Genomic DNA, 14,756 nt, shown 5'->3' on the forward strand with positions numbered 1-14,756 from the left:
GTCTCATTACTCATATTTTATTTTATTCTGACTCTAAAACGTTTAGTCTAGGACAAAACCCAAGTCAATACTAAAACAGAAATTAGTACAACATGGGTGCTAGCCAAAACATTTTTGGGAGCCAGGATAAAGTGTCCCCGCCCCCCCCCCCCCCCCCCATAACTTTATTTTGCTTTTACTCTTTTGCTTAGCTTATTTGTTCATTTTAATTTCTATATTTCTTATTTTGCTCTTTTTATTTTTAACTATTTATCTCCCTCTCTCCACCCCTCACTTTCTCTATTCCCCGGTTCCTCCCTTTCCTCTCTCTCCCCTCCCCAACTCTTTTCCCAAATCTGGGGAATCTGAAGTGGTGTTCTCAGTCCGGCCTGGTGGTGGCAGGAATGGCAGTGTCTCAGCATAGCCACACAGGGGCAATAGCAGGCATCTCGGCCCTAGCCAGACTCTTAGCAGCAGCTACTGTTAGCCTTACAATAGACACCTTGAGGCAGCAGGACTCCTATTCTAGGTGTGCTGGTGCCTGGGAAGTTTCCAGCCTTGCTCATATTCCTACAGCTATTACTACTGTAGGGTGTTGATCCAACGTGCTTTACAGACACATAATTAACTGTTTAGCTTGTTCTGGATGCAGTGTGGATCAGGATTGTAGCCAACCTAGGTATGGTAGAACTTGAAGTGTAGAGGAGTTGGGTAAGAACAGATTAAGCAGTGCTCAAAACTGCAAATGGGTAACCTTATAAATCCTTCATGCCCGCCTCCCCCCAACCCCGTAATAGTAAGTGTATCATCAAGCAAGCATCTTCCAATGTCATACAAAGGTTGGCCAGCAGGTGTCCACGTAAGAATAGAATTTATTCCCTCTCTCCTACTAAGGGGCCATAAGCAGTGGTCTCAGCACTCTCAAACCAATTGGCTTAACAAGCAGGAATGAGTGGGAGTGAAATTCAGTTGCCACTTGGTAACCAATAGCATTACCTACTGGATTAGCTTTCATGTGAGCACGATTTAATTAATAAACATGTTGAACACAATTAAAATACCATTTGTGATAATTCAATTGGAAACGCATCAAGACCTACATTTTTTGCTGTGTAGTTCAGTAGCACCAATGTTTCATTATGCAATGCTTTATAGATTTAAGGTTTCTACATGCAGTAGATTCAAATTTACATCAGATTTAAAAAAAAAAAGGTGATTTACAGTTCTGACAGCCTTGCCAGATGGGTAATGCCAGAGATCGGATGTCCTGGGCTAACTTCAGGATTCAAACTAATGATCCCAGTGACTTCCTGCGTGCCTAAATTCAGTGATCCAAGCAATCGATTTAGAGGAGTCCACTGTGACCTTACTAACAGATTGCTTGGATCACTGAATCTAGGCACGCTGGAAGCCACTGGGACCATTAGTTTCAATGCTGAAGTTAGCCCAATCTCTGGCATGCACCCATCTGGCAAGGTTGTCAGAACTAAGTGTAAATCACTTTTTTTTTTTTTTAATCTGATGTAAATTTGAATCTACTGCTTGTGGAAACCTTAAATCGATGATTTAATCGACCTGTACAGCATTTCCCACTCCACATGCCAATTAGTACAACGTCGCTCCATAAAAGGTATCTGTAGAAAAATAATCCCGAACAACTGGAAACAAAGTAAACTGTTAATAAAAGCCATGAACAACAAAGAAAAAAAAAAACAACAAACCAAAACAGGCCTGCAGCAGATTGACATCTTCCTGCATGTAACTAAACCGGCCACATTACAGCTGCCGTGCCGCTCTAAGTCCCTCAACAAAGAACTCGGCCCCCTAACTCAGCAAACTTTTACAAAGTACTGAAAGCTGAGCAAGGAAACAAAACAACTCATTAAATAACGCAAAAACCTCAAGACACATGTCTCCTTACGGATTCCGTGTATTTTCAAGCCTCGCTGCTTCTACCCTGCAACGCTGCATGGTACACAAACACTTTTTCAGATTTAATGCTCCGATCAAGCTCCCAAACACCTGAAACTTCAAACACGCACAAGTTTAAAAAGTTATTCCATCTTCACGGCATGAAGCATGGCAAACAGAGCATTTGCAGGTATAACACACACACACACACACTAGTACTCTGCACCCTGTAAAGGCAACAACTGACTCAGTACTACAGCAGCCACTTTTGTTTAGTGAGCAAGGGTGTCTGAAAACACTAGGAATGGTAAAATGTGTGCATCTTCAGATGCTCTCTGAATTTTTTTGCCAAGTTCAAGGGCTCAGCAGCAAATACGGATCAAATTTCATTTGCAGCAGTTCAATCTCAGGCACAATAAATAAATTTCAAGCTTAAAGCCAAAGAAACCTTAACCATACAGCACTGTGAGAGCAATTTCTATAATCTGTGTGTGTGTTTTTTTTTTTTTAGGCAATACATAAAAGACTTCACGCCAACTAATCAATGCTCTGCTTTGTAAGCCTTGCAGCTATTACTCTTTTCTAGCCAAAATTAAATTCTGGAAAATCAGGCATAACATGGGCTACATTTTACAAACAAGAGGAAGAGTGAAGAGGCTCTTTACCTTACAAGCTGTTAGCATGTCAGACACTGCTTTGCGGCTCAGATTTGCTGTAGCAATCACATCCTCTTGTCTGCATGAGTTCCCAGCTGCAACAGCTTTGGCAGTTGCCATGGTGATGCCTTTCGTCATCCGGATTGATTCTTCAGGTGTCGAGGTCTTTTCTGGTACCTCTTTGGACTGGAACACCTGGATAAAAGAGAGGGAAGCAGAGAAAGTAGTTATTCTCCGCCAGTCCCTGCTCTCCTCCCAGGCTTCCAGGGCTGAAAGAGGCAACCTTTCCAAGGCAGGAAATTAGAAATATAATTTCTGCAGGCTCATATCATTCCTGCTCGTCATTTTAGCTCCCAATAAGCCTTCGACACCTACACACAGAGTGCGAAAGAATAAGCAGTAGGATGCATACTTAAAACGTTAACCCATTGCTTTGAATCAACTGACTCAGCATTGGTATTTAACTACTGAGATATATTATGCATCTGTATTTATATAGCTAATTTCTCTATCTGTATATATATAAATATCATCTCCCTATATTAATTTATCTCAATGTCTATCTACATGGCCACATGTTCTTATTCATTCTATTCTAGTGCACTTGAGATTGCCTTCCACATACACCATGCACTCTCTTCTATTAAAAACACTGCTGTATAGAGCTAAATAAATAGAACAAATTACTCATGTCAGGTTCTCTATTTTAGGTGGGGATAGTGAATGTGATGGCAGTGGAAATTACTATTTTCCCCATCTATAGTTACAAAGGTGAAGGTACAACTACAAACAGGCTGTCTCCTGTAAAGTTTCTATCCATTATCCCACACCACAAAGCATTAGGACTTATTTAGGGAGGCAAAGCACTAATACTACCAACAGGGCAGGATTTAGGCACAGGCAACATTTGCATGTGTCTAGGGTACTGAATTTTGATGGCCCCTCAAAATGGGACTCCCCCTGCTACTATCTGAGGACATCAAGTTGAGAACCAACAGGAGGTGGAAGGCGCCAAAGTCAAGAATAATATATTCCTCAGGAATAAAAGAGAACCTAGTAAACATTGGTGAGGCAGCGTAATTTGAGACTGGTAAACATTCTGCGATTACCCTTGATATCTCCACTTGAAATGTTTAAAAGATACTTAACTGAGGGGCTTCAAATACCTTCCCAGTATCTCCCTCCTTTGACTAGGGCTTACCTGCCACATTATAAGAGAATAGGAGAGGCTGAATGGGTTTAGTGGAACATACAAGTATCTCAAGGTAGTCTAGAATGACCGCCTTATTACCGTCTTCAGAAGAGAATACGGCAACTCTGGCTACTTTGGTAGTCACTTTTGTATTGGATCCAGATCGTGATCGGGTGCTAGGTTTATTTATTTTTATTTTTTGCCATCATGAGGTGCTCTTTTGTTATATGACGATTCATATATTCCCTGATAATTCAAAAATGACTCAGAGGAAAAGGAAGTCCTTTCTAGCATTACAGTCTAAAGTAGTACATCTTAGTGCTTCTGCTTTCCTCAAATGTACTTATAAGTGCTTCATAAAATACCAAGGGAATAGTTATGTTGTCTTTGAACCTTCCCAGTTAGTTCTTTTTCTAAATGATAAGGCTGTCCATGAAGGATGCCTCCCAAAGCAGTTCTATTAAATAGCTGGGTTACATTTAAATTATAGATCCCTAGGATGCTTCTTCATTGTTGCATTTAAAGTATAGTTTGGGTTGAGACTTGGATCTTCTTATATTTGGAGGCTGGTGACTATCGCATTTTTTAATTGTTTTCTTTATTGAATTGTATTTTCCTCTCATTTTTTGTGCTTTGTTTTTATATCTCAATATATTATGCTTGAAGTATATTTGAAAATTTAGCAAAAAACCCCCCAAAAAACCTTAAGTAAAATGTTTTCTATCTTTGTTGGCTGGGCATTTTAGTTTTTCTAACCAGGTTGATTCTTGGCTTTTTCTCCTGTTTTCACTGCCTTTCTCTTCTCCATTTTCCTTTTCAGGTTCTCCTTTTCCATTTTTTGTTTCTTCTCACACCTCCTGTTTACTTTACTTATTCTCCTATATCTCAGTTATTGATCTTATCCTTTCATCTTATCTCTCTGCCTCTCTTTTCACTCATAGCTAGACCACCCCTTCCTCTCCCCCTCCAGTTCTCATTGCCCAAGCGTTTCATCTAACTCTCCCACTGCCCTCCCCTCTCAGCCCTCCATCTTTCCCTGTTTTCCAAAAATCTTTTTTCCTTATCCTCTCAACTGCTGGCTCCTTTCTGACTCTCATTTCCCATCATCCCCAAGCTCTCCTATACCTACCTCTTTACCTTTTTCTTCTTGCCATTTCTCTTTTGTTTTGTACTCTCCCTCACTTCTCCTCATCCTACTGATTTATATGCAACTGCCCTTCCGAGTCCTCAATCTCCCTATTTTCTTCTCTTGCCTACCCTACTTACTATCTCTGAATCTCACCCCTTTCCTAGCCCTTCTTCCCATTCACACTCCTTCCCTAATCTCCTCACTCCCTCAACTATTTTTTTCTTCCTCTCATCCTCCATTAGCTCAGGTTACTTCTCTGTTACTCACCCTTTCTCCTTGTTCCAATCCCTTTCTTCTGCCTCTGTGGGTCCTTTCTTTTCATCTTCCCATTCCTAATCTCCTCTCCAGCTCCCTCCATCCCAATTCTCATGTCCTCTCTCTCTTTTCCTTCCAGATTTAGTTTGCCCCCACTCCTGATCCCCTGTATACACTTAGTTTTCCTTCCATCAAAATGTGGTCCTCTCTCCCTCTGTTACCTCATTCCCAGTTCTTTCCATTTTCCAATCCTCTCTCCCCCATATACCTATCGCTCTATTCTGGATCCTCTCACCCACCTCATGCTACTATCATAACTGCTTTCCTGCTCCCCTACCCCATGTATAGTCTCCTTCTCCCTGTACTCCCCACCATCATACCATGTAGATCTCCTTCTCCGTGTCGTTCCTCACTATCCCATGTACAGTCTCCCTAAATACATAAGATTTACAATACTGGGTCAGACCAAAGGTCCTTCAATCCCAGTAACCTGCCTCCAGCAGTGGCCAATCCAGGTCAAAAGTACATGGCAGGAACCCAAGGGATAGATTCCATGCACTTATCCCCAGGGATAAGTGGATTTCAGCAGCTCCACCTAAGTAATGGTTTATGGACACTTCCTCCAGGAACTTGTCCAAATCTTTTTTAAATGCAACTATACTAATTGCTTTCACCACATCCTCTCCCCCAACCCATCCCCACCAGTCTTTCCATCTCCCCCAACCCATCTCCACCAGTCTTTCTCATCACATCCTCTGATCTCTCCTCCAGCCCATCCCCACCAGCCAAGCCGCACATTTTATTTTCAGAAATTAGCGCCTACCCAAAGGTAGGCATTAATTTCTGCCGGCACCGGGAAAGTGCACAGAAAAGCAGTAAAAACTGCTTTTCTGTACACCCTCACACTTAATATCATGGCGAAATTAAATCGGAGGTCCCAAAAGTTAAAAATAATTTAAAAAAAAAAATTTAAATCAGCCCGCGGCTTGAAACCCGGACGCTCAATTTTGCCGGCGTCCGGTTTCCGAACCCGTGGCTGTCAGCGGGTTTGAGAACTGACGCCGGCAAAATTGAGTGTTGGCTGTCAAACTCGCTGACAGCCGCTGCTCCTGTCAAAAAAGAGGCACTAGGGACACGCTAGTGTTCCTAGTGCCTCTTTTTACCGCGGGCCCTAATTTGAATATTTTTTTTTAGTGAATCACTCGCACAGGAGAGCGGGCGCTCGCCCGTTCTCCCACGAACTTTACTGTATTGGCCTGACTGAGCAGAAGATTTCAATGAATTATCACCTAGATCCTTTTCCTGAGTGGTGACTCCTAATGTGGAATCTTGCATTTTGTAGCTATAATTTGGGTTACTCTTCCCTAAGTGCTTCACTTTGCACTTGCTCACGTTAAATTTCATTTCCCATTTGTATGCCCAGTCTCCCAGGTTTGCAAGGTACTCTTGCAATGTCTTACAATCCTCTTGTGATTTAACAACTTTGAATAGTTTTGTGTCACTGGAGAATTTGATCCCATTTCCAGGTCATTTATAACTTTATTAAAAAGCAGTGATCCTAGTACAGATCATCTTTCTCCATTGGGAAAATTTACCATTTAGCCTTACTCTCTATTTTCTATCTTTTAACCAGGTGGCAAGAGACAATAGGACACTGCCCCCTACCCCATGACTAATTACCTAAGAAGTCTCTCATGGGGGATTTTGTCTTTCCCTGCCTATACTACTGTATGCACAGTCTCCCATTATCTCTCCTGCTCCATACCTCCAATTCATGGTACTTTTGGATTCCCCCATCCCGCATTCTCAGCTCCTCTTTGAGCCTCTTGTGGCTGGCTGGGATGGCGCTTAATAGCACATTAGCTACTTCCGCTGCACAGGGCCAGTCTTGTGATCTGAGCCACAGGGTCTCATAAGCTCATGGTGCATACTGTGAGACTGGCTCATCATGGCAGAGGAAGCTGAGGCATATTAACTGGTGCTCCTCCTACCAGATGCCTGCATAGAAGCAGGCCCGGGGTGACCGGAGGTGCATTCCGTGCATTTGCAAGGATCAGCACACCTGGGGAGGTGGCAGGCTGGCGACAACAGGCTGCCGGCGGACAGCTTCCACCCCCTCCCCCCCCCCCCAAGTGGGAAGTAAGAGTGGGCCTGCACCACCACTTTTGCCTAAAGGAAGCCTGCACCATGGCTCGGGAAGAGGAAAAGAGTGAGGAAGGGCCAAGCAGCAGAAATAAGGTGAGCCAAAGCCAGAGCCTGGGGAAGAGAGAGAGAGGGTAGTGGATATGAACTGGGGGGGGGGGGGGGGAGAGAGTGCCTGGAGGGGATGTGCTGGGGAGAGAGTGGGAACCACCTGGTGGGAGAGAGAGAGACAAATGGGGATGGGCTGGAAGAGAGATCAATGGAAGTGATGAGAGAGACTGGTGGGGATGGACTGGGGGAGAGTAAAAGACTGGTGAGGATGGGCTGGGGTGAGAGTGAAAGACTGGTGGGGATGGGCTGGGGAGAGTAAAAGACTGGTGAGGATGGGCTGGGGTGAGAGTGAAAAACTGGTAGGGATGGGCTGGGGGAGAGTAAAAGACTGGTGGGGATGGGCGGGGTGAGTGAAAGACTGGTGGGGATGGGCTGGGGGAGAGTAAAAGACTGGTAGGGATGGGCTGGGGGAGAGTAAAAGACTGGTGGGGATGGGCGGGGTGAGAGTAAAAGACTGGTGGGGATGGGCGGGGTGAGTGAAAGACTGGTGGGGATGGGCGGGGTGAGTGAAAGACTGGTGAGGATGGGCTGGGGTGAGAGTGAAAAACTGGTAGGGATGGACTGGGGGAGAGTAAAAGACTGGTGGGGATGGGCGGGGTGAGTGAAAGACTGGTGGGGATGGGCTGGGGGAGAGTAAAAGACTGGTAGGGATGGGCTGGGGGAGAGTAAAAGACTGGTGGGGATGGGCGGGGTGAGAGTAAAAGACTGGTGGGGATGGGCGGGGTGAGTGAAAGACTGGTGGGGATGGGCGGGGTGAGTGAAAGACTGGTGAGGATGGGCTGGGGTGAGAGTGAAAAACTGGTAGGGATGGACTGGGGGAGAGTAAAAGACTGGTGGGGATGGGCGGGGTGAGTGAAAGACTGGTGGGGATGGGCTGGGGAGAGTGAAAGACTGGTGGGGATGGACTGGGGGAGAGTGAAAGACTGGTGAGGATGGGCTGGGGAGAGTGAAAGACTGGTGAGGATGGGCTGGGGAGAGTGAAAGACTGGTGGGGATGGACTGGGGGAGAGTAAAAGACTGGTGAGGATGGGCTGGGGAGAGTGAAAGACTGGTGGGGATGGGCTGGGGAGAGTGAAAGACTGGTGGGGATGGACTGGGGGAGAGTAAAAGACTGGTGAGGATGGGCTGGGGGAGAGTAAAAGACTGGTGAGGATGGGCTGGGGAGAGTGAAAGACTGGTGGGGATGGGCTGGGGAGAGTGAAAGACTGGTGGGGATGGACTGGGGGAGAGTAAAAGACTGGTGAGGATGGGCTGGGGGAGAGTAAAAGACTGGTGGGGATGGGCTGGGGAGAGTGAAAGACTGGTGAGGATGGGCTGGGGAGAGTGAAAGACTGGTGGGGATGGGCTGGGGAGAGTGAAAGACTGGTGAGGATGGGCTGGGGAGAGTGAAAGACTGGTGGGGATGGGCTGGGGGAGAGATCAGTGGAGGTTATGAGAGAGACTGGTGGGAATGGGCTGTTAGAAGAGTGGTGGGATAGCAAGAGAGACTGGTGAGGATAGGCTTGGCGGAGAGAATGTTGGGGAAGATAGATATTGGTAGGGATGGACTAAGGGGATACAGTATGGGAGACAGACTGGGGAAAAGCATGGTGGGGAAGGGAAAGAGATCACTGGGAAGAGGGGGGATGGATTTGAGGCAGGTCTGCACCACTGAAGGGGAAGGGCGGAAAGAAGATTGGCCATCACCCCATCCTCCATCCCATTCCCAATTCCTCCCCTCCCCCATACACACCACTGACAGTGTCTCTATTTTTTGCATAATCACACCGAGCACTGACGCCTCAATTTCTGGAATTTGAGTTTATAAAAAATGTAATTCCGCACTTTCTCAGGCAAAATAGCGTTCAGGGCGGATTTCAGTCACTTACAACCATAAAATCCTTAACATGATAAAAACAGAATGATCACAGCAAAATACAAACATATAAGAAAAAAATTCTTGTATCAGCTCTGACTCTGTGCCATAAAATAGGAGAATAAGTGGGTCATAACCATTGCTGCCGCCAATAAAAGCACCCAAAGTTGTTGCTAGCAGTGCGTCCGCACACAGCTTCTGCTCTCTCCCACCCTCCAAGCGGCAAGATCAGTGGGCCATACAGCTCAAAGATAGCAGGAGGCCCTTGGGGCATGGTGGAGCTCATCCCATCACGGCCCGAAGACAACAGGAGACCATAATGTGTGTGAGCTTGTAGGCATGTGTGAATGAGTGAGAGCCAGTTTGTGTGTGCATCTGTGTGAGATCCTATGAGTGTGTGTGTGTGTCTGTGACTGTGTAAGAGCCTGGTGTGTCTGTGAATGTGTTTGAGAACTTACGCATGTATGTTTTGTGCCTGTGAGAGTCTGTGTGTCACATATAGGCTCTCACAGGCATGCACACACACAATGTATCTTTGAAGGTGAGAGAGAGGCAGAGAGGTATGTTAGAGAGAGGGAGTGTGCGAGATAATGAATGTGTTATGGTGCATGCGTGTGAGAGAGAAGATAACATTTGTGCGGCCCTACCTCCCCCAATCCAATCCCAGGTATAGAAAGCAGATTTTTAAATCATTATTAGTTTTAATTATTGGGTGTAATTTAATGATTCTGCTTTTTGAAATTTTTTTGGGGAGGGGGACTAGAACAATTTTTAATTGGATTTTTTAATTATCAGTTTTTTGAAAAATTTTTTGGTGTTTGGGAAATTTTCAATATTCTATTCATTAACTGGTTTGAAATATTTTTATGACTGATTTTACTATTATGATTGTTTTAAAATTCTTGATTTTATTTAATGTTTTATGAAGAATGGTAATGTTTCTGTTTTTCCATTGTTGCCCTGCATGTAGAGGCTGGCTTGTTGTGGGTTCCAGTTCAGTTCTTCTTAGTATGTTTCTGTTTATACTTTCTGATCTCTTTATTCTGTATTTGGTCAGGGTCTCTGTATTTTGCATATGTGATCGAGGTGAGGTATTTTGCTAGCATACAATTTCTGTGTAGGGCTCTACAGCAGCCTGGTTTCCTAATAAGAGTTTTATTGGAGTTTTAGGGCCTGGTGTAATATGTGCAGTGTTGCCTTTTCATAGATAAGTTTTTAGGGCTGTTTTCCTATGGGAGGTTTATTATATTGTAATGGTAATTCTGTTTGTTCACGGCTTTCTGAGGGCCAAGCTCACACCCAATACGCATTACAAAAAGTCTAATTCCACAGGAGCTCCAAGTGCATTTTTTGCAGAGTTTTCTGGTTGGCACTACAGGTGTGCATGTAAATAAAATAAGATTGTTATGATATTTTTGCCTCAGAAGACTGTAATCTTGAATGTTCTTTTTCATGTAAAATTTGTTATAAACGTATAATTTGTGGGTATTTGTAAAGGGTGTGAGAGTGTGTGTGTGTCTGGGTGGTGAGTATGCAAGGCTATAAGGTTTACCTAGGGTACCTAATACTTTTCCCTATCCATGGATTCTGGGGGGTCAGTTAAAAAAAAAAAAAGAAAAAAAAAAAAAAAAAAGATTGCAGGACAGAGCTGGGCCCGGGACAGACACTAAATGAATCGGGGAGGGGGGGGGGCTCATCTTGCACAGGGCAGCAAAAAAAGCTAGCACCAGCCCTGCATGGAATCAGACCCAGTACATCAGTCTTGTCTTATACTGGGCGCCTAGGATCACAACTGCTACCTTGCCTACCGGCTGACCAAACCAATAGGCTAATGCAGGCAGTGCCCAAGACACCTCTTGACTCACAGTGCTTTGGGTGACCTTCCTGCTCGTCCTATAAAAAAGGCCATTTCTGAGTAAAGGAGCCATCCTTTCAGCAGCCTCATCTAGAGTTCTTTTCTATGGGATAATAACAGATAGGTCTAATGCAAAGCTAATGTCTGAAAATTGGGCTTGGCAGTTAAGGCTAAATGAGGTATTCTCACACAGAATTTGCAAATAGTTTCCTAAATTAAGACAGCAAAACTGACCAAAAATAAACCAAGAGAAGGAAAACTATTTTGAGCCTGATAGGAGAAATGGACTTGGTGTATCTCCTCATGACAATGAATTTCAGAGGCAGGTCCTGCCTTGAAGGCCTCTCAACCACCCCGGCTCCTCAAATATTTTGCAGGAAGGACAACTGATGGTCCACCCTTTCCTTTCTGATCTATAGGGTGAGGAGGGGAGGTGCATATTGATTTAGTCTTTCAACCATTTCATATCACAAATTGCAGAGTAAGAACAATCCAGTAGGGTTGTTTTTTTTTTTTTTAACCAGAAGTTTCCTCTTGGTTCTTTAGGGCTTTTAGCTCAATCAGAAACAGGATAAAAGAAGCTGACCTATGAACCGTCATTGGAAACTTTTCAGGGATTTTTTTTTTTTTAATTTCCTCTTTTATTTACTCTTTCAATCCAGTCACTGGAGTGAGTGTCCTCAGCTGGGGATCGCGCATCAGGGCTCCTTCCTGAACTCTTCACAGGCCCCGAGTCCTGCCACTAGGTGTCCCTGTTGCACGACGGACTCCCTGTCTGCTAGGAGCTGTGAATGCTGTCTCCATGGTAAGCCCAAGCCCTGGCTGATTCAGGAAGCAGAAGACCTGAGCTCCCTTCCAGGTCCTCTTGGCCCAAGCTCAGTTCTAATTAGGTACAAAAATGGGATTGACCGGGGGGGGGGGGGGGGGGGGGGGGGGGGTGGGTGAAGATTTCTTCTGCAGTGTTTAGGGTCTTCACTTTTCAAGGAAGTAATGTCAGTGTCTGCTCTGCAGAAATGATCCTTTAGAAAACTGCGTTGCTGATGTTTGAGTAAAATTACATAACCCGAACCTTATATGTGCACTTTTATGTGCATGGGGAGAGGCATTCCAGGGCTGGGACTTAGGCGTATAGTTTTTGGTTTTAAAAAGTACGTGCACCAATTTTCTTTGTGAACCCCCCCCCCCCAATCAAACAGCAGGGGTAATTGCGTATGCGTAGTTTCGCTGGGATAATTTTCAGCGCAGACTTGCGCGAGTAAATCCGCTTTGAAAATCGGTACAGCTTAGTCGCACGTTTATCGGCTAACTTATGTACAACATTATAAAATGATCTCCCAAACGATCACACAGATAAGGATTAGAAATTATTGATGACAATCAGGTTAGAAACAGGATGAACAAAAGGATAGATGCCAATAGTCTTATATAATTCCTTTATTGAAGTCATGTTTGACCGCCCAAGTGGAGATTCTTTCGTGAATGCGTTCAAAAGATTCAATACTGTTGTTGGTCATATATTGGTTTATATGATCCTCCATACACAATTTGTTTGAATTTAAATTGGGAACTCAAGAGAATATATGTAAGCCCCTGAGGCAGCCGTTTTCAGACGGCGAAACTCGGCCAGAGTCGGGCTACCCTTGTGTCTCCACTTCAATAAAGGAATTATATAAGACTATTGGCATCTATCCTTTTGTTCATCCTGACGGCTTTTATAGATCGCCTTCCTTTGTGTTTTTTGGGTCCATCAGGTTAGAAACATGCAGGTTGATGTTTAGGTCTATTGAAGAAAAGAAGAAAAAAAAAAAAAAAAAAGAAGTGGCCAAACCATCTCTTTATTGACCAATGGCATTTCCTTTTAAGAAAACTGGTTGGATTTGATGTAAACCGATGTGATATGACTTGTGCCATGAACGTAGGTATAGAAAAGAATTTAAATAAATAAATAGCAGTCTTTATGGCAAAACATTTCTTCACCTTAGCCATAGATCAGGAAATCCCAGGAACCCAATTATACAGTATTTAAATCGCAGACATTTGTTCCACCCAGAAGATTTCACCTTGTCTCCATCTCAGCTTCCCACTATTGTAACTGGTAAATGAGGCGCAAACGAATGCATTTTCTCTCGTTCTCCTTTTTGTCTTTTGATACTCATTATTTTACAAGTCAACGTGGCGTCTCTCAGTGCAGTTCATGAAATACCTGCTGTACAGTGCAGCACTATTGATATTATGGGTCATCTTGTTGAAAAAAAGAAAACCAAAATGAAGAATATCCTTTTGCCTCTTTCACTGTGGTTTAAATGACTGCAAGAGAAGCATTTCTCTAATGATTGCTGCAATGGGAATTTCTGAAGCATTAATGCTCACTACAATTAACTAATCAAAGTGAGAATCATTCCCCCCCACCTTTAGGTTTATATATAATGTAGGAATGCAACTGTTATATACACCTGATTTATTTAGACCGTTTTGCATTAGGCTTTCCGGCTTTAAGGCTTTTTATTCTTTACTGCTCGATCCTCCCGTAGGCTTAAACCAAACAAGTCCTTGATAGGACTTTGATAATCTGATCATCCGCAGTGCTGCTGTTAGTTTGGTTCTGCTGAGATTAAGCATTGCGTGTGCTACAAGGGACCAGGCTTCAGACAATTCTATAGGCTGCACACACAAGCACATGCTATCCAAGATGGAGCACCACAAAATGCTGATGCTAGTGAGAGAGCCAAGAACCACATTTTGCTGAAACTGCTGAGAACGGTCTCTAGGCTCCTGCATGCATGCAGGGATTGCAAAGCCACATTCCTGTTTTTTTTTTCAAAATAATAGGAGGCACACCTCTAAGCAAAGTTTCAGGGACTGTCCCAGAGCGCACACAACAGGGATGACATTCCCCGTGACGGTCACAGACACGCTACCAAAAAAATATGAGACATGAAACAAGACAAAGGAACTTTGCAATCTCCATCATCACCATCTGAAGCAAATGTGGGGGTGCAGACTGATCACCTGACTTCCCCGCCCATCTGGTTTATGGGAAGCAGTTTGGTCAACTTGTCAGTAAGTACTAATGCATCATCATCAAGAATACTAAACACTACATCCTAGCTTTCTTTTACATATTCTAACAACCCCTCGTGAATGCAAAATATATCTCCTAAGGGGATAGACTCAGGGGTAATCTTAGGAAATATTTCTTTTCACAGATAGTGGATGTATGGAACAGCCTCCTAGCAGATGTGGTAAAGACAAAAAACGTTATCTGAATTCATGAAAGCATGGGATAAATACAGGGGATCTCTAAGGAAGTGAAGGGCATTATAAAGCTAAATTAATTGGATGGATGGGCAGACTGGATGGGCCATGCAGTCTTTTTCTGCTGTCATGTTTCTGTATGTCTGTATATATGCTATAATCTGATTCGTGTTGTAATTTGAGGTATGTGTTCAGCTACACTAAAAATATGTTAGGGGTGCCAGGTGGGCATCTTGATGTCTGCACAGAGCAGTAAAACTCTCCTAGAGCAGGGGGAGGGGCCACCACTGGGCTTCAGGCAGCGAGGCGAGGAGCAGCAGGACGAAGCCACAGCGGTAGCAGCAGCAGAAAGACTGATGGCTTTCTCAGGTTCCACCAGCAGAAAATAAACGAGACACGGTGGCACCAGCAGTGAA

At 44.1% G+C, this 14,756-nt stretch overlaps 1 protein-coding gene across 1 annotated transcript in view; it reads right to left on the reverse strand.

Moving 5' to 3' along the window:
* The window catches only part of TLN2 (talin 2), a 352,944-nt gene that overhangs the window by 44,619 nt on the left and 293,569 nt on the right, over nt 1-14,756 (reverse strand). Inside the window, exon 48 of the mRNA XM_029574657.1 lies at nt 2,556-2,741. Within this exon, the coding sequence (XP_029430517.1) occupies nt 2,556-2,741 (186 nt within the window). The remainder of the gene's footprint in view (nt 1-2,555; nt 2,742-14,756) is intronic.

The sequence above is a fragment of the Rhinatrema bivittatum genome, chromosome 13 (genome assembly GCF_901001135.1).
Source record: "Rhinatrema bivittatum chromosome 13, aRhiBiv1.1, whole genome shotgun sequence".
NCBI classification, from domain to species: Eukaryota; Metazoa; Chordata; class Amphibia; order Gymnophiona; family Rhinatrematidae; genus Rhinatrema; species Rhinatrema bivittatum.